The 17,380-nt window shown below is 47.5% G+C and overlaps 2 protein-coding genes and 1 long non-coding RNA gene across 35 annotated transcripts in view; 1 reads left to right on the top strand and 2 right to left on the bottom strand.

The window, feature by feature from the left end:
• Tulp2 (TUB like protein 2) overlaps positions 1–5,540 on the bottom strand; it is a 37,372-nt gene extending 31,832 nt beyond the window's left edge. Inside the window, exon 1 of one of the 2 annotated variants that reach the window (NM_001438142.1) lies at positions 5,333–5,540. In NM_001438142.1, the coding sequence (NP_001425071.1) occupies positions 5,333–5,363 (31 nt within the window). In that variant the 5' untranslated portion in view covers positions 5,364–5,540. The remainder of the gene's footprint in view (positions 1–5,332) is intronic. The other variant, NM_001012168.1, reaches the window with a different exon arrangement.
• On the top strand, positions 2,904–16,312 carry Dhdh (dihydrodiol dehydrogenase). Of its 32 annotated transcripts, none has more exons than XR_015642180.1 (8): positions 2,904–3,009; positions 3,546–3,649; positions 4,825–4,988; positions 7,656–7,908; positions 10,194–10,318; positions 12,651–12,798; positions 13,000–13,462; positions 14,675–16,312. XR_015642180.1 is itself a non-coding variant. In NM_001432641.1 (7 exon segments), coding segments are annotated over 6 exon segments (831 nt in total). In that variant the 5' UTR covers positions 2,904–3,007; positions 3,546–3,618; the 3' UTR covers positions 13,110–16,312.
• LOC147996801 (uncharacterized) lies at positions 8,410–10,407 on the bottom strand. The gene is made up of 2 exons (XR_015651442.1): positions 10,177–10,407; positions 8,410–8,608 (listed from the first exon to the last, which is right to left on the bottom strand). It is a non-coding gene; the product is annotated as an uncharacterized LOC147996801 (long non-coding RNA).
• Positions 16,313–17,380: the final 1,068 nt, after the last annotated feature.

Here is a 17,380-nt window from a genome sequence, read left to right as displayed (position 1 = left end):
CTTGTGACCCATTATAAAACATCTATGATCCCACAATGGGGAGGCAGAAGCATGTGGCTTCTGGGATCACTGGTCCACTGGAGCCAATTCAACAAGGCTGTGCCACTAAAGGTAGAGAGTTGAGTATGCCTAACACGGCTCTCGGTCCCACACACCAATGTCTACAGCACAACAGTTCCAGTGTTAGGAGGAAATCTCCCAGTCTTCCGTCTGCTGTGTCAGTTACTGGGACATTGTACGCCCTTCATGGTCCCACAAGACTGACAACTCCAGATATCACATACATCTGCACCAACATCCAGACTGGATCTTGTCAATATGAAACTCTGCTCCCCAAAGCACATGTCCACGTAGCTTCCCACTCATGTCCCATTGGTCTTGAGGTCCTCGGTAGCCATGAGAACACCAGGATGGCTACCTGTGAGACATTCTCAGAAGAAATTAGGAGGCCTTCATTTACATAAGGGCATTGGTTCCCAAATGGCTGTGTCCAGACCAAGTCCCCCCACATTACAGAAGATGATGTCACAGGAGCTGTACTACAAAGCTGTTAACATTAGCTTCCACCCTCCACATTATCTCGATCTATCAAGATCACCTGAGGCTGTGCTTTCACAGAAAGGAGTAATGGCTGGAGTCTTGTGACTCTTCTATCTACCAGGAAGTGCCAGTAGTCCCAATACCTTAGACCTGGCTACCACTGGTTAGCAGCCATGGTTCTGGGTAAATGTATTCTATTACCCAAGATGGCACCACATATGTGATGCACACAGAAAAGCAACAACAAAAAAAAAACACTACACGACACAGTAGAGATCCTCAGAGAGGGTGGGGCTTTGTGGGGCCCCTCCCACACCAAGGCCCATTCTGGGGCAGGCTGTCACTATGCAACTCTGGCTACCTTGGAACTCTGGACCAGGCTGGCCTTCAACTCACTGAAATCTACCTTCTTCTGCATCCTATGATTAAAAGTGTGTGCCACCAAGTCCTGCCTGCATCAAGCCTTTTTAAAAAGGTTTATTTTTAGTTCTGAGTACATGTTTGTCCTTGTGTGTATGCCATAAGAATGCAGGGGCAGCAGAATTCAGAGAGGCTATCAGATCCCCAGGAGCTGGAGTTACAGTTGATTGTGAGCAATGTGGATACATGCTGGGAACCAAATGCAGGTCCTCTGTAAGAGCAACACATGTTCTTAACCAGAGCCATCTCTCTAGCCTCCAGCTACCAATCTCTTACAGGTGAGAGAAATTGGATGTTGTCTTGGTGAAGGTAGACTTTGCCAACCAGTTGAGAATATTTACATAATAGGCCATAATCCTTGTAAGACTTTCTTGTAAGTAGAAACTGTAGGGGTGGGGGTGGGGTGTGGATCAGTGGTTAAGAGCACTGACTGCTCTTCCAGTGGTCCTGAGTTCAAATCCCAGCAACCACATGGTGGCTCACAACCATCTGTAATGGGGATCTGAAGACAGCTACAGTGTACTTATATATAATAAATAAATCTTTTTTTTTTAAGTAGAAACTGGGGACTTCAGTTTTCCAGAACAGAAAAGTGATCCCTGGAAGGTCCAGCCCTAAGCCAGGAAAGGAACACAGAGGGACACTGAAGACAACTCTGTCCCTACTCCAGCAGTTATAAAAAGGCTAGCTGCTTTGAAAGCTGAGGCAGGAGGATTGTTTTCTTAAGCATGTGTACCTGTGGCACCTGTGTCAGGGAAGGCTCTTTCCTGTCAAAGGCTGTGTGGAGATGGGACGGGAAAGTGACCTCAGCCATGGCTTCCCTTGCTCTAGTCCTGAAATCACTGTTACATAACCAGTTAGTTCAATGATTAATTAAAAGCAATGATAACTGATAAAACTCCCATGTCTTACTAAATGCGTGACTTGTGAACACCTGGGCACAGTCAGACAGTGTTCAGGGGATTTGAAGAAAGAATGAAATTGTGTTATAAATGAAGAACTATTACCAATGAGATGCACATACTTTCTAAACGTTAAGTGAGATAAATCAAGTTCCATCAATAAAGAGACTTGCAAAGACATAATCCAAGGGTGGAGAGAGGGCTCAGATAATGAACTACTCACAACCATCTGTAAGTCTGGTTCCAAGGATTCCTCCTCCTCCATCACCACCTTTTCTTTCTCTTTAATTTATTCTACCTGTTTAAGAGTTTTGTTTGTATGCATGCATGTGTACCATGTGCATGCCTGGGGTCCACAGAGGACAGAAGGTATTGGATCTCCTGGAAGATAATACACAGACACACACACACACACACACACACACACAGACACACACAGACACACACACACACACACACACACACACACACACACACACACACACACACACACAAAGCAACAAAAACAAAGTGGGTCCCTATTGGCTGTGTCTAGCTGGATTTGACAAGGCTGTGCACCCTTCTGCAGAAGTAAAACTTTCTGCCTTGTCAGAAATACTTTGGATCCTGTGGTCATTTTCTTGAGATCACAGACGAATTTATAACAACTATCAAAACCCTGTCTCAAAATAAAAGACAGGCAAGGTGGTGTATGCATGTATCACTACACTACAAGAAGCTGAGGCAAGAGGATTGCCTTGGCTATACTGTGAATTGCCTGGGCAAGAGCTAGGCACTGAGAAGGAGGGTAGGAGGGGGAGGGACGGAGGGAAGAGGGGTAGGAGGAGAAGGGAGCGAGAGGGTGAGAGAGCTCGAGTGAGCCAGAGCTCAAAGCATTGGAGAATGACTGTTTCTCTCACACACAACTCCTCAGTCCTGTCCCTAAGGGTCAAAGTGTCAGCCAAGGCCTGTGCTTGGAGAGCAGAGCGCTGCTCCTCCGGAAGAAGAGGCAGCGGCGAGTAGCGCGAGGTTGCATTGGCCCCGCCTCCAGCCCCTGCAGGCAGAAGAGGTCCAAAATGGCGCTGCGCTGGGGTATCGTGTCGGCTGGCTTAATTGCCAGCGACTTTACCACCGTGCTGAGCTCACTGCCTCCTTCGGAGCACCAGGTGCACCTCCCTCGGAAGCCACTGGGTCTGAGGGAGGAGTGGAGCCGTGGGTCTAAGGGAGAGTCTCTAGTCCGAGGAACGGGGGAGCCCCCAGTGTGAGGGAGTAGAGTCCCTAGGTCTGAGACGGAAGGTGACTCTGCGAAGAGGAGACCCTTTTTCTGCTCCCCTCCCCGACCATAAGAGACTTGTTTTTAGTTCACTCCTCCTCTTCACCTAGTCTTGTAAACCTGAGGTGCTTGAGGTTTGCGGGGGGGGGGGGGGGTTAGGTGTCGGCTACTGGGATGAGGCGCCATTGTGCAGTTGGAGACTGGATCCTGGGCTCACGTAGAGACTCCCTTTCCTCTTTATTCAGTCTTGCCATGTACCAAGCACAGCCTAAGTCTGGCTTTTCACCGTCCGTCTGCTTCTCCTCCTCGACAGTACTATCTTCCCTAGCCATCTTGGAGGAGGCCAGAGGCTCCCCATTGCAGCCTCCTCCGTTGCTTGTGTCTTGTCTGCTTTTATCTTCTTCATCTCAACCCTTTGAACCCAATACTAGGTGGTAGCGGTAGCTGCAAGGGACCTGAACCGGGCGGAGGAGTTTGCACAGAAATACAACATCCCTAAGGCCTATGGCTCCTATGAGGAACTGGCCAAATGTGGGTGAGTGGCCTGGATGATGGAGGTGGAAGCAGAGATAGGCTTTTCGCCTGTGCTGTGGTAAAGGTCTGACTGCGGATGCGCCTGACTCCAGGGATGGGCTTTGAAAAGGCTCAGGTTCAACCGGGCTAGGAGGCAGCGTCAATAGGAATTTACGTGACCAGAGACTAGAGACTAGCCAAACAATAGTAAATTGTGTTTAGATGCCAGGTCTCAGAGCCAAGGTTGTTTTAAAGTTTTTTTACAGGGCTAGAAAATCTGGTAAGGATTTATTTATTTTGCAGTACTGGGCATGGAACCCAGGGCCTCTCATCCTTTAGGCAAAAGCCCTACCGAGCTGTATTCCAACACTTTTGTTTTATTTTGAGAAAGGGTCTCGCTGTATAGCCCTGGCTGGCCTGAAATTTTATTATGTAGACCAGGCTAGCCTCAGATTCACGGAGATCCACCTGCCTTGGTTTCCAGTTTCTAAGTGCTGGGATTAAAGGTGTGGGCTAGCATGCCTGACCCCTTGGGTTTTTAAGATAGATCTCACTATGTAGCCCAGGCTGGTCTCCAATTGATTGTCCTCCTGCCTCAGCATCCCCAAAATGTATCTGCCTTTTGTTACTTTGTGAGTTCTTTCTTTCACCCTTCTCCACCTCTTTCCTTCTCCACACTAGATAAGAGAGGGAAAAAAAGACAGAGAGGGAAGAAAAATCCTTGAATAAAGTCAGGGCTCAGAAGGGGGCAGGGGAGGATGTTATCAGTAGACTACTTCCTGCTGATTATGGGCAAGTTTGATCTTCCCTGTCAGAATATCTAATTTCTTCTTGTTGTTTCTTCTTTATGCATGACTACTTAACAAACCTCAAGCAACAATACCTCTTCGGGCTTAGCATTTATAAACCCTCTGAAAAGTCGACAGAATTCCAAGTGTCACACAATCACAGACACTCTCTGCAGCTGGCAGAACCACAGCTCCACTAGAGCGCGAGGCAAACCATAGTCAGCCGCTGTGGACAACCTGAAGCAGCCCCACGTCCCAACATTTACAAATTGCCGCTGCACAAGAGCTTGGTAGTTTCTTCCCAACGAGAGGACTAGGGCTGCATTCACAGCCTTGTCCCTGAACCTTGGCGGCCAGGCCTCCCAATGGCAGTGCTGTTGACCTCCCCCCTTCTTTCCTCCTACCCTAGAGGTGGCCTACATCGCCACCCAGCACCCCCAGCATAAGCCAGCGGTACTCCTCTGCCTGGCAGCAGGCAAGGCTGTTCTTTGTGAGAAACCCATGGGCGTGAACACAGCAGAAGTTCGGGAGATGGTTGCCAAAGCCCGTTCTCAGGGCATCTTCCTTATGGAGGTAAGCCTGGAGAGGCCCCTGTCACATCCACATAGCACCACCTACCAGTACTAAACATGGTTGCCCAGGTTTGCCCAGTCAAAATACCCCACTATACCCACAGACCCACAGACCCACACACACAGACACACACACACACACACACACACATATATATATATACACACACAGACACACACACAAAAGGATCAGAGTCTGTGTGTTGGCCAGGATATAATCGAATCTAGCACTAGTCACAAACTTGATTTCTCCCCACTTGAAGGAAAAGTATTTATTTAGAAAGCAAGAAAACCAAAGAAAGACAGAGGTTTCAAAGTTCAGGGGTTGTGGGGGGCCAGACTTACCTAGGGAGTCATGGGGAGGTGTGTTAGGCATAGCAGCAGCTCAGGATAGTCCCATGACATGCAGGAGCTCAGCTTTTCAGATGCACCCACACTGTTCTGCAGGGTGCTACTGCTCTGTGGACCTTAGGAACCCACAGATAAGAACGGAGACTCAGCCTTTAAGGCCTCTACTCCCAGGAAGAGTTTAGACAATGAAAGCTTCCTTCTCTGGGAGAACAGGAGATACCAGGAGATAACGGAAGGCTACTTCCGCAGAACTCCACCCCCAGTACAGGGGAGGGAACATCCGAGGCAAGGGAGTCTATAACTCCTTACCTGGCTCCAGTCATCTACGGCAAAGCTGACGGGAGACTCAAAATTTGCCATCAAGGGTTGGGGATTTAGCTCAGTGGTAGAGCGCTTGCCTAGGAAGCGCAAGGCCCTGGGTTCGGTCCCCAGCTCAAAAAAAAAAAAAACAAAAAAATTTGCCATCAAACTGTACGACTTTCAAAATAGTGATTAAAAGAAAAACCTTTCTATTAGTTATTAATTTGATTTAATTTGCCTTGTATACATTTGGTGCCCGAAGAAGTTAGAAGTTGGTGTCAGATCCCCCAGAACTGAAGGAGTTGTGAGTACCCTATGGCTGCCTGGTAGGAGGCAAACCTGGGTCCTCTACAAGAACAAGTGCCCTTAAGTACTGAGCTGTTCTCCAGCCCCTGAAACCAGTGACTGTTTCTAAAGTCAACCAAGAAGAGATCAGGTGTTCAACTCGAGCACTCAGGAGGTAGAGGCAGGCGGGTGGGTCTCTCTGGATTTGAGTCCAGCCTTGTCTACACAGCAAATGTCTGGCTAGCTAGAGCTACACAATAAGACCTTGTCTCAAGAAAGGAAGGGGGAAGGAAAGAAGAAGGGAGGGAGAAAACCAACTAAGGGGTACTGAAGAGATGCCGGCATGTAATAATGCAGTGGACAGAGTGCGTTTCTGGCATACAGGAAGCCCAGGGTTCTGTCCCCAGCCCCTCGTGGAGCAGTGTGGTGCTTCCCTTCTGTCATCCTGGCACTGGGAAGGAGGCAGAGGCAGGAGGAGGAGAATTCAAGGCTGTCCAGCATGGTAGTGGACGCTTTTAATCTTAACACTTGGATCTTTCTGTTCCAAGGCAGCCTTCCAGAGTTACAAGATTGTGTCGTCTCAAAGAATGACGGAGGGAGGGAGGGAGGGAGACAGAGAGAGAGAGAGAGAGAAGAAAGAGAGGAGAGTGGCTTTAAGCCTGGAACTGGAGAGGTGGCTCAGGTGTTAGGAACACTGGCTGCTCTTCCAGAGGTCCAGAGTTCAGTTCTCAGTACCCACACAGCTCACAGTCATCTGTAACTCCAGTTTCAGGGGATTTGACATCCTCTTCTGACCTTTGGAAGCATGCACATATGTATACACAGATTCACAGAGAAAATAAAACTTGATTTAAAAGTACAAGGCTATCTTCAGCTCATAAAGAGCTGAACTACATGAATGCCTTTCTCAGAAGGAAAAGGAAGTCACCCCAAAGTGAAGTCAGCAGGGCTGTCTTAGGATGATACTGTCATAATCCCTAGCAAATGTGACAGAACTTGCTCAGACTGTGTGGGGCATGCTTTAGCCTCAAGGGGGTTTGGAGAGAGGGAGAGACTTCCTTCCTTCCTTCCTTCCTTCCTTCCTTCCATTTATTTATTTATTTATTTATTTATTTATTTATTTATTTATTTTTGAGATAGTGTCTCTCTGCATAGCCCTTGTTCGCCTGGAACTCGCTATGTAGAAGACCAGGCTGGCTTCAAACCCCCAGTGGTCCCTCTGTCTCCTGAGTGCAGCAAGTAAAGCCATGCGCCGCTGTGCCCACCAATACAGTTTTTAAAGGGCTAGTCCACCTGCCCAAGGAATAGTGCTGCCTGCAGTGGGCTGGGCCCTCCTACAGCAATTAGAATCAAGGCGCTTCCCCCACCACACACACACACAGACACACTGACAGGGCAATCTGATCTAGACAGTTTCTCCATTGAGACTCACTTCTGCTACATAATATGTGTTACAGCCTGGATTGCATAATATCCTGTCTAAACAAACAAAAAAATAAAAAATGTGTATGTATGGGACAGAGACAGTTGATAAATGAAACCCGGGGTGATGGTCCCAGTGGGGAAGGTCAAGGAAGGACCTCGTATTGGGGGCTCTTGTTATGGAAAGATAACCGTGTTTTGGGTACGGGGAGCAGATATCCCTCAAGACTAGGATCCTAAGGGAGATCCTAGGCTGATTACCTTAGTACTGATGCCTCCGTTTCCTTGGGGTCGCCTCTCTGGTCTGCAGGCCATTTGGAGCCGGTTTTTTCCTGCCATGGAGGCTCTGCAGGAAGTTTTGGTCCAAGGAACTATCGGAGACCTACGAGTGGCCCGGGCAGAATTCGGAAGGGATTTAAGCTCTGTACCCCGGGCCACAGACTGGAACCAGGCTGGCGGTGGTCTGCTGGACCTAGGCATCTACTGTGTCCAGTTCTTCTCCATGGTCTTTGGTGCTCAGAAACCAGAGAAGATTTCAGCTGTGGGGAGGATTCATGAAACAGGTATTTCGTACTCTGGCTGATGGCGATAGGTGACGTTCTCTCTCTAATCTCCTGCTCCCCTCCCCCTCCCCCTCCTTCCCCTCCCCAGAGAAATCAAGTTAGGTAGCTGGAGAGATTCCTCAACCAGACACAAAGAAAGAACTACCCCCAGAATCGCTAGTGGCACAAATGCGCATGGTTTAAGCAAGTAGCTGCCCGTGGCATTCTGGGAAATGCAATTCAAAGAACTAACATTTCAGGAAATGTGGGCGGGACCCAACGTCTCTTTCAGAATCCTCTCAACTCCATCCTGCACACATTTACCCTTTCACACTGGTCTGCTCTTCACTGGGCTGTCATGTGATCTGAGACTGGACGGCTACTTGTCTGGTCAAATGTTAATAATGGGTGTGTTGTGTTAATGGAGAATTAAAATAACTATTAAGGCAAATGAGAAGCAGTTAAGAAATGTAAACAATTGATTCCTGGCAGTGGAGGTGCACACTTTTTTTTTTTTAAAGATTTATTCATTTATTATATATAAGTACACTGTAGCTGTCTTCAGATACACCAGAAGAGGGCATCAGATCTCTTTATAGATGGTTGTGAGCCACCATGTGGTTCCTGGGAATTGAACTCGAGGTCTCTGGAAGAGCAGTCGGGCGCTCTTAACCGCTGAGCCATCTCTCCAGCCCCGAGGTGCACACTTTTAATCCCAGTGCTGGGGAGGCAGAAGCAGGCAAATTAACATGAATTCAAGGCCAACCTGGTCTACAAAGCCAGTTCCAGGACAACCAGAGCTATACAGAGAGAAACCTTGTCTTCAACACAAAACACACAATTTTATGTTTTGTGTATGACTGGTTTGCTTTCATGCCCGGTACCCTCCAGCAGAGGTCACCAGATCTCTTGAAACTAGAGTTGCAGACTGGTGAGAGCTGCTAGTGGGTGCCGGGAACTTAACCTGGGTCCTCTGTGAGAGCAGCCAGTTCTCTCAACTCCAGAGCCATCTCTCCAGCCTCCTAGCTTTCTTTTGAAATAGTAAATAGAACCCAAGGCCTGAACATATACCATGAAAGAGACCTAATCTCTTCCTTTTTAGCACTCTTTGTTGGTTGGTTAATTAACTAATTAATTAATTATTTTATAAACAAAGCTTACCAGCCTCAGTCTCACAGAGATTTGCTTACCTCTGCCTCCTGAGTACTGGAATTAAAGGTCTGTGTCACCAGGTTGTTTTGTTTTGTTTTGTTTTGAGGGGAGTTCAAGACAAGCTTTCGCTGTGTGTAGCCCTGGCTGTCCTGGAACTTACTCTATAGACCAGGCTGGCCTTGAACCCAAATATCCTTCTGCCTCTCATGAGTGCTAGGATTAAAGGAGTGCATCACCACCCTGCCAGTTGTTTGTTTGTTTTTTAAGATTTATTTTATTTTCATGTGTGCGTGCGTGCGTGCGTGCGTGCGTGCGCGCGCGTGCACTGTATGACTGCTGCAGAGGTCAGAAGAGGAATTGGATCCCCTGAAATTGGAGTTACAGACAGTCGTGAGCTGCCCACTGTGGGTGCTGGGAGTTGAACCCACACCCTCTATAAAAGCAGCAAAGCCCCCCCCCCCCGAGATACCATAAAATTACTCATTCAAAGTACATAATTAATTCAGGGTATTGTGGTTCACAGTTACCCCAGCCTTTGGGAGGCTGAGAGGAAGACACCATGAGTTCAGAGCTGGCCCGGATTACAGAGTGGGGCCCTGATCCATAAAAACAAAACAGGCGGGGTTGGGGATTTGGCTCAGCGGTAGAGTGCTTGCCTAGCAACCGCAAGGCCCTGGGTTCGGTCCCCAGCTCCGAAAAAAAGAAAAAAAAAAAAAAAAAAAAAAACAGGCCAGGTGAGCAGGCTCAGCCGGTTAAAGGTGTCTACTAGGGAAGCCTCGAGACCAGAGTTTGGCCCCCAGAATTCAGGAAAAGATGGGAAGAGAGAATTTTCTGGAGTCTTCTGGCTTCTACATACGTGCAGTGGCACATGTCCTTCTGCATGCACAACATATGCACACTAATCACACGTTAGAGACTTAAAAACCAGCACTCGTCAGCCAAGCATGGTGGCATCTGCCTGTAATCCTTGTGAAATGAAGAGGATCAGTAGATAATTGTCAAATAAGCAGGAAGTTTGGGATGAGCCTGCGCTCCTGGAGACTCTGTCTCCAACAAGTAGAACCCAGCAACACCAACCAAAACGAAACAACAGCACATGAGCCATGTGTCTGACCCAGGACTCCGCCCCGGGCTCACTCGTGCCTTCTTCCCAGGAGTGGATGACACGGTCAGCGTACTACTTCAGTACCCGGGAGGGCTTCACGGCAGCTTCACCTGCAGCATCTCCTCCGACCTCCCCAACACAGCGTACGTGAATGGTACCAAGGGCATGGCCCAGGTGAGACGGCGCATGGCCAAGTGCCGGGGGCTGTGCGGCAACCGCAGAGGGGAGGCCTAGAGTTGAAGCAACGTTCTTCTTACCGTGCTTCTGGGGCGCTCGTGCTCAGGGTGGGGGCTGGGTCTCGGAAGCCACAGTCTCATGCCCTCAGGCCTTGGGACAAGTGAGTTCTGCTGTATGGGTTTGGTGTTAGGAATGGAAGCCTAGTCTTCCCGAGGGCTAAACGTCTGCCCCGACACCCAGTTACTCCCCAGCCCCACGCACTTTCTGGCCGGATGTGCTACTTCTCCTGTTCTGCTGCCAAATACCTGACTGAAGAGATGGTTTATTTGGCTCAGGGTTGCAGACCTGTGGGTTTCATGGGGAAGGCATGGAGGAGGAACCCTTTTGCTCTGTAACAACGGAAGCTTTCCATACAGCTTGTTTAGGCCGTGACGGTGAGGAAGCAGTGCAGTGAGAATTTGGGTTTCTTTAAAAAAAAGAAAAGAAAAGAAAAGAAAAGAAAAGGAAAGAAAGAAAGAAAGAAAGAAAGAAAGAAAGAAAGAAAGAAAGAGGAATGTCTTTTTGTTTTAATCCCAGATGTGGGACATGGGGCTGCTTCAGACTGTCCGAAGCAGCTGACTGTGATTTACCTCGTGCTTTGACGGGGACATGATTTTGCCAGGTGCAGATAGTTTCTGCGATTGTGTGACATTTGGTGTTCTGGGGACTTTTTAGAGGGTCTGTAAATGCTTGGGCCAAGAGCCGGAGTGGTCTGTTGTTCAGTTGCTGGTGATTTCGCTTGGTAAGTAGTCAGTCGTATGCAAAGAAGAAACAAGGAGACATTTAGATATCCTGACGGTGAAGATCACATTTGCCCCAAGGAACTCGATGGCCCTCATCAGCAGGAAGCAGTCTAACAATGCCATAGCCCCTTCCCCTCCATCCTTTTTCCTCTCCTATCTAGTGTTAGGGACTTGAAAGGATGGAAGAAAAAGGGCGGAAGAAAGAAAAAACCCACAACATAGCAAAAGACCTGCTACAAAGCTGTCTGATCCCAGTCTCAGAAACTCACAAGTTTGTGAAATAGCTCCGCCTGCTGGAAGACACGTGCACAAACATCTGATTCTGTGAACAGTTGAGGTCCAAACATGCCAGCCTAGCCTAGAACATTCCAGGTGTATGAGTGTATGAGCGGTCTTTCCCGTTGTTTCCAGCCATGCCTAGAACATTCCAGCTGTATTCGTGATCTTTCTTTCTAGTTGTTCCCAGACACTGTCAGTGTATCACCAGAGATCACGTTTTCCTAGATTTCTGGAATGCCATCATTAGAAATAAGTCCTGATTTTGGTCTGCAGGCGTGGCTCAGTGGGAGACTTTGATGGCATGTGTGGTAGCCTGCCCTTGATGCCTAGCTGTCAAAGAAAGGAAGTCCTGCTGGGTCTAGAGGTGCAGGGGAATGACAAGCTCCAGGCCATCCTGGGCTACAGAGGGATTTCAAGGGCAGTCTGCACTACTCAGCCAGCCCTCAAAGAGAAAAAAAAAAAAAAGCACAAAGGGGAACTGGAGACGGAGGGCCATGATCTGGCACCTGCTTAGAATCTTCCAGTGAGGGGCTGTAGGCAGGGCTCAGTAGTAGAGCTGTTTTTTGGTGTGTACCTGATAGTGTATTTGATCCCTAACACTTCATAAAAAATTTTTTTAATGAGAGAAATCATCTATATAACAAGTTAAGCTCCAGAATAGTTTGAACTTCCCCTGCATTTTGAGGGAGTGTAACCGTCCTGCGCTCGCTCCTGTCCCAGCTGCCGTCTCTGTGTTTCCATTCTCTCCTGCAGGTGGGCAGAGGGCTGGTTTAACTTCCAGGTCTCCTACCAGATAGGAAGGAAATCAGGTATGGTCTCACACACAGTTGTTACCTCAGGCAGAATCAAGTCCAGGGGCAACCTCAGCTTCACAGAGAGTTGGGGGTCCAGCCTGGGCTACAGGAGACCTTGCCTCAAAATTTAAAAAAAAATATCTGGGAGCCAAGAGTGACAACAGCCTGTAGTGCTAGCACCCAGGACACTGTGGTGGTTCATTACGTGGCAGAAGGAGCTGCTGGTCTTCAAGTCTAAGGTTGATCCTGGGGGGACAACAGACAGGTCTTAGTATGACAGGGACATCGCTAAGGACAAACTCTTCAATCCCAATCCAGGCAGAAGGCAGGCCTGAGCCTCACAAACTGAGTGGGAGTAAATGCTTCGCTCACAGGTGCCAGAGCCCTTGTTACCGGAGCTCAGGGTGTTGTCCAGAGTAAAGTCCCCGAGCCTTGTTGGTAAGGGCTGAGTAGTCACTTGTTACCTTTTTCCAGATTGACAAACTATGGTGCCCGACAGAGCTGGTGGTGAATGGAGAGAGTAAGGAGTTCCCTCCGCCTGTCCTTGGGAAAGAGTACAATTTTTTAAATGGGTCATGCATGCTCTATGAAGCCAACCACATCCGTGAGTGCCTGCGGAAAGGTGAGGAAGGGTGGACTGCACTGGGGCTAGGTCTGAGGGGAATAGTGTGTTCTAGCCTACCCTGAAGCACTAGCCCAGGATACAGAGGGCTATCCACCTTCTCAAACCACCCTGCCTATGCCGCAAAAACTTCTGAGAATTATACTCCTCTTACTGTCTGACGAAGTTTTAGACAAGTCTTCCTGTGGTCTCTCTTCCCAGGTCTTAAGGAAAGTCCTGTAGTTCCTCTGGCAGAGAGTGAGCTCTTGGCTGAAATCCTTGAGGAGGTGAGGAAGGCTATCGGAGTCACCTTCCCCCAGGATAAATGCTGATGCAGCTCCTGGGACGGATATGGCAAGCAATCGTTCTTCCTACTTGGAGCTCACTAAGCTGACCCTCATTGCTTTGGAGTTATGATGATGATGATGATGATGATGATGATGATGATGATTGCTTTGGAGTTATGATGATGATGATGATGATGATTGCTTTGGAGTTATGATGACGACGACGACGACGACGACAACGACGACGACGATGACGACGACGACGATGATGATGGTTTGCAGAGCAGCCCCTGTTCTCATGTTGGAGACCACTCCCTTTCTGGGTGTGGAAGGCCAGCTTTGTTGAGTCAGGGTCTGAAGAGGAACCGTGGAGTCAGTGGACTACATAGGCACAGGAGGCTTCTTTTTAGGCCAAACAGGTTCTCTCTTTACTTTAGGAGGACACACACACACACACACACACACACACACACACACACACACTGACATGATGGATGAAGCAAGGCTCCAAACTCTATTTTTTCCTCCATATCCCCCAGCAAACTCATTGAAAAAAAGTTTAGAAATTACAATGTGGTTACATTCTATCTTTAAGTGAATGAACAAATTAAGTACAATGAGTTTAAGTAAAAACAACAACAAAGCCCACCGGGTCCCCAGTACCCTTACATGATTGAACTACATATAGTATGTAATACAGGTAGAGAGCAGATTATTAATTTTTTTTTTCAGAGCTGGGGACCGAACCCAAGGCCTGCGCTTGCTAGGCAAGCGCTCTACCACTGAGCTAAATCCCCAACCCCAGAGAGCAGATTATTTTTTTTTTAAAGATTTGTTCATTTATTATATACAAGTACACTGTAGCTGTCTTCAGACACACCAGAAGAGGGCATCGGATCTCTTTACAGATGGTTGTAAGCCACCATATGGTTGCTGGGAATTGAACTCAGGACCTCTGGAAGAGCAGTCAGTGCTCTTAACCGCTGAGCCTTCTCTCCAGCCCCAGAGAGCAGATTATTAACGTGAATCCACACACACTTGTGGCTAAGCAACTTGTTACAGACTAACAAACTGTAGGCATGAAAGGTTTCTTGGATTTTTTTTGTTTTTTGTTTTTTGTTTTTTGTTTTTTCCGGGGCTGGGGACCGAACCCAGGACCTTGCGCTTCCTAGGTAAGCGCTCTACCACTGAGCCAAATCCCCAACCCCTGTTTTTTTTTTTTTTTTAGTATAGAATAGAATTTATTCAGGGTATGGGGAGGGGCATTGCCAGGGTAGTGGAGACAGAAAGGCAGAGAGTCATTTTTGTTTTTTTTTTCTCAGCCAGTTCTTTGACTGGCAAGCTGTAAGTTGTGGTTACAAAGAAAAGATCAGGGGTTGGGGATTTAGCTCAGCGGTAGAGCGCTTGCCTAGCGAGCACAAGGCCCTGGGTTCGGTCCCCAGCTCCGAGAAAAAAAAAAAAAAAATCAATGACTTTGTTATTTATCTTGAAAAGTAATTTTTTTCATTATTCACTTCATATCCCAATATCAGCCCCCCTCTCCTCCCAGTTCTCCCCCTCACACAGATCAGCTCTCCCCCACTTCCCCCTCCTCCTCTGAGAAGGGGGAGACTCCCCTAGGAAGCAACACACACACACACACACAAATGGCATATGGAGTCATTGCAGGATTAAATTCATCCTCTCCTACTTACGCCAGACAAAACAGCCCAGTTAGGGGAATGGGATCCACAGCAGGCAACAGATTCAGGAACTAAAATAAAAAGTAATCATAAAAAAACTTAGAATTACAAATCTCAACTTCTACATTTAAAAAAAAAAAAAAAACCCCAGTCATTTCTACTTTAATTCCTCAGGGTGCATCCCTACTCATTAACAATTTTTTATTAAATCGTATCTGTTGTGGGATATTTGATCACACTGTGAACCCCCATGATTTTGTTATTTACTGAAAAAAAAAAAAAAAAAACAAACTGTTTCTGGTTGTGGTGTGACTCTGCCCTTAGCATAGACACCTTTAATTCCAAACAATGAAGGTTAAGTTACTTTGTGAAGGGAAGCACCTATGTCTGAAAGTGATGTCTAGTTGAGTGGTGGGCAAAGTGACAAATCAGATTTGACAGAATAGGATGCGCCCACTCCCATGAGATCAGAGAGGAAAGAAAGACTGTTAAGAGAGAGCATGGCAGAGAGATAGTTAGAAAGAGGCAGTTTTACAGGGAGAGTTTTACAGAGACAGGCCGAAGAGAGGACGATGGAGGCACAGGTGAAGAGGGCAGAACAGGCCAGAGAATGAGGAGGACCCAGAAGATTAGAACAGATTGCCAGAGTTAGTTTGAGGCCAAGTAGAACAACTCAGTTAGACGCCAAGAGAAGCCAGATCGAATTGGTCAGCTTAGAAAGGAGTTTGAGCTAGAACAGCCAAGCCAGCCAGAGTTCAGAAAGAAAAGGGGTGAGCTTATTCAGCAGTGAGTCTCAGAGGCTGCAAACATTGTAGATAAGATTGCACAGAGGCTAGAAGCTTTCAGACCTAGACTCATCTATAAAGACTGTGCTTTTCTGAAATTTAGATTGTTCCCCAAGATTTTCTACATTAAAGCCATTAACAAAAACATCCTAACCTTACTATTCTGTTCTATACTATTATGCTATACTATACTAACAATTTATATCTCTTAAATTCTTCCTAAGGCTTGTGGTTGAATCATTAATCTGCCCCAGCAGCAATGTTTGAAGATCAGTCGTCATTATTGTAAGAACCAATGACATTTGCTGGGGTGGTCTTTTTTTTTTTTTTTTCTTTTTTTTTCCCCGGAGCTGGGGACGGAACCCAGGGCCTTGCGGTTGAGCTAAATCCCCAACCCCGCTGGGGTGGTCTTTCTGTGCACTGTGTAAAGACTGTCTTTGTGTTATTCAAATGCTGATTTCTGTGTCGGCAGGACAGACTTTGGTATTGTTGAGCATCTCTGGTCATGGTGTTTGTAAACATTCTTCCAGCACTGCCTTTGGTTTAATAAAGAGCTGAGGCAGGGGAAGATAGGCAAGACTTCTGGGGAGAGTTAAGAACTCAGGGAAAGAATCTGAGGAGGGAAATTGGCCTCCGAGACACAGAGGAAGTCAGATTCGTGAAAGTGAGGAGAGGTAACAAGCCACACGGCAGGACATAGATTAATGTAATGTGTTAGTTTATGTTATAAGAGCTCCTTGGGAACAAATAAACGAAGGCCTAAAGCTTTCATAACTAAGAAGAGATCTCTGTGTCGTCATTTGGGAGCTGGCCGGCCTAGAAAGTTCTAATGGTGACAGACACTACTGAGTAAGGGGCTGGAAACAACCCATAGACTATGGGTGAAGGGTGACCCCGAGGGCAACAAGCAGAGTGAAACTCCCCAATAGAGTCAAGTCCTCAGGACATATAATCTTTGGGACTCTGCCTCTCCCGCACACACCCATGGTGATTGTGCTAACCATTAGGCCATCTGCCATGAGTTCCAAGGCTGTTGGTTGTTCCCACACAGCCCCTGACATCTGAGCCCCTGAAAGTCACCTTGCCTCTGTTTTTACTGTAAACCCTCTCCGTTGTTCCCCAGCCACACCCTCGCCAGGGTGCTTCTTCGGAAGGGATGAATGAGTTTTCTGGTGCAAGGGTACCATACAACACTCCTCACACGAGAGATTCCACGGGAGAAACCCTTAATGGCAGCTACCTCTGACCCAGAACAGAGACAGACTGGGCCAGGCAGAGGGACAGGCTTTTATAGTCTTTGGAACATGCACTGTGTGCTAGTGGCTAGTGGCGAAGTGGAGTAGCCAGGATGATTGCCTGGCCATTCACCCTGAGTCATGGGAGTAGAGATTTCCAAGCTCCTGGTTTGGGGACAGGCCAGAGGCAGGGTGATTTTCCACTGTCCTGTCGCTCTACAATGAGAAGCCCAAACTGGTCTTGAAGAAAAGGGTTCTTCTGGAGAGATGGCTCAGCGGTTAAGAGCACCGACTGCTCTTCCAGAGGTCCTGAGTTCTATTCCCAGTGACCACATGGTGGCTCACAACCATCTGAAATGGGATCTGATGCCCTCTTCTGGTGTGTCTGAAGACAGCTACAATGTACTTATAATAAATAAATCAATAAATCAATCTTATTTAAAAAAGAAACATGGAATGCCTGGCGACTAACACCGATCACCAGGGTAGCGTTATCAAGCTTGCTCATCCCTGGAGATTGGTTTCCTTGTTGGGACTGATTAAGACTGGGGGTGATGCTGGGTGATGCTGGGTGATGCTGGGCGTGCTGTCACATACCTTTAATCCCAGAGGTA

The sequence above is a fragment of the Rattus norvegicus genome, chromosome 1 (assembly GCF_021556685.1).
Source record: "Rattus norvegicus strain SHRSP/BbbUtx chromosome 1, alternate assembly SHRSP_T2T, whole genome shotgun sequence".
NCBI lineage: Eukaryota > Metazoa > Chordata > Mammalia > Rodentia > Muridae > Rattus > Rattus norvegicus.
This window is presented reverse-complemented; position numbering and strand designations above follow the sequence as displayed.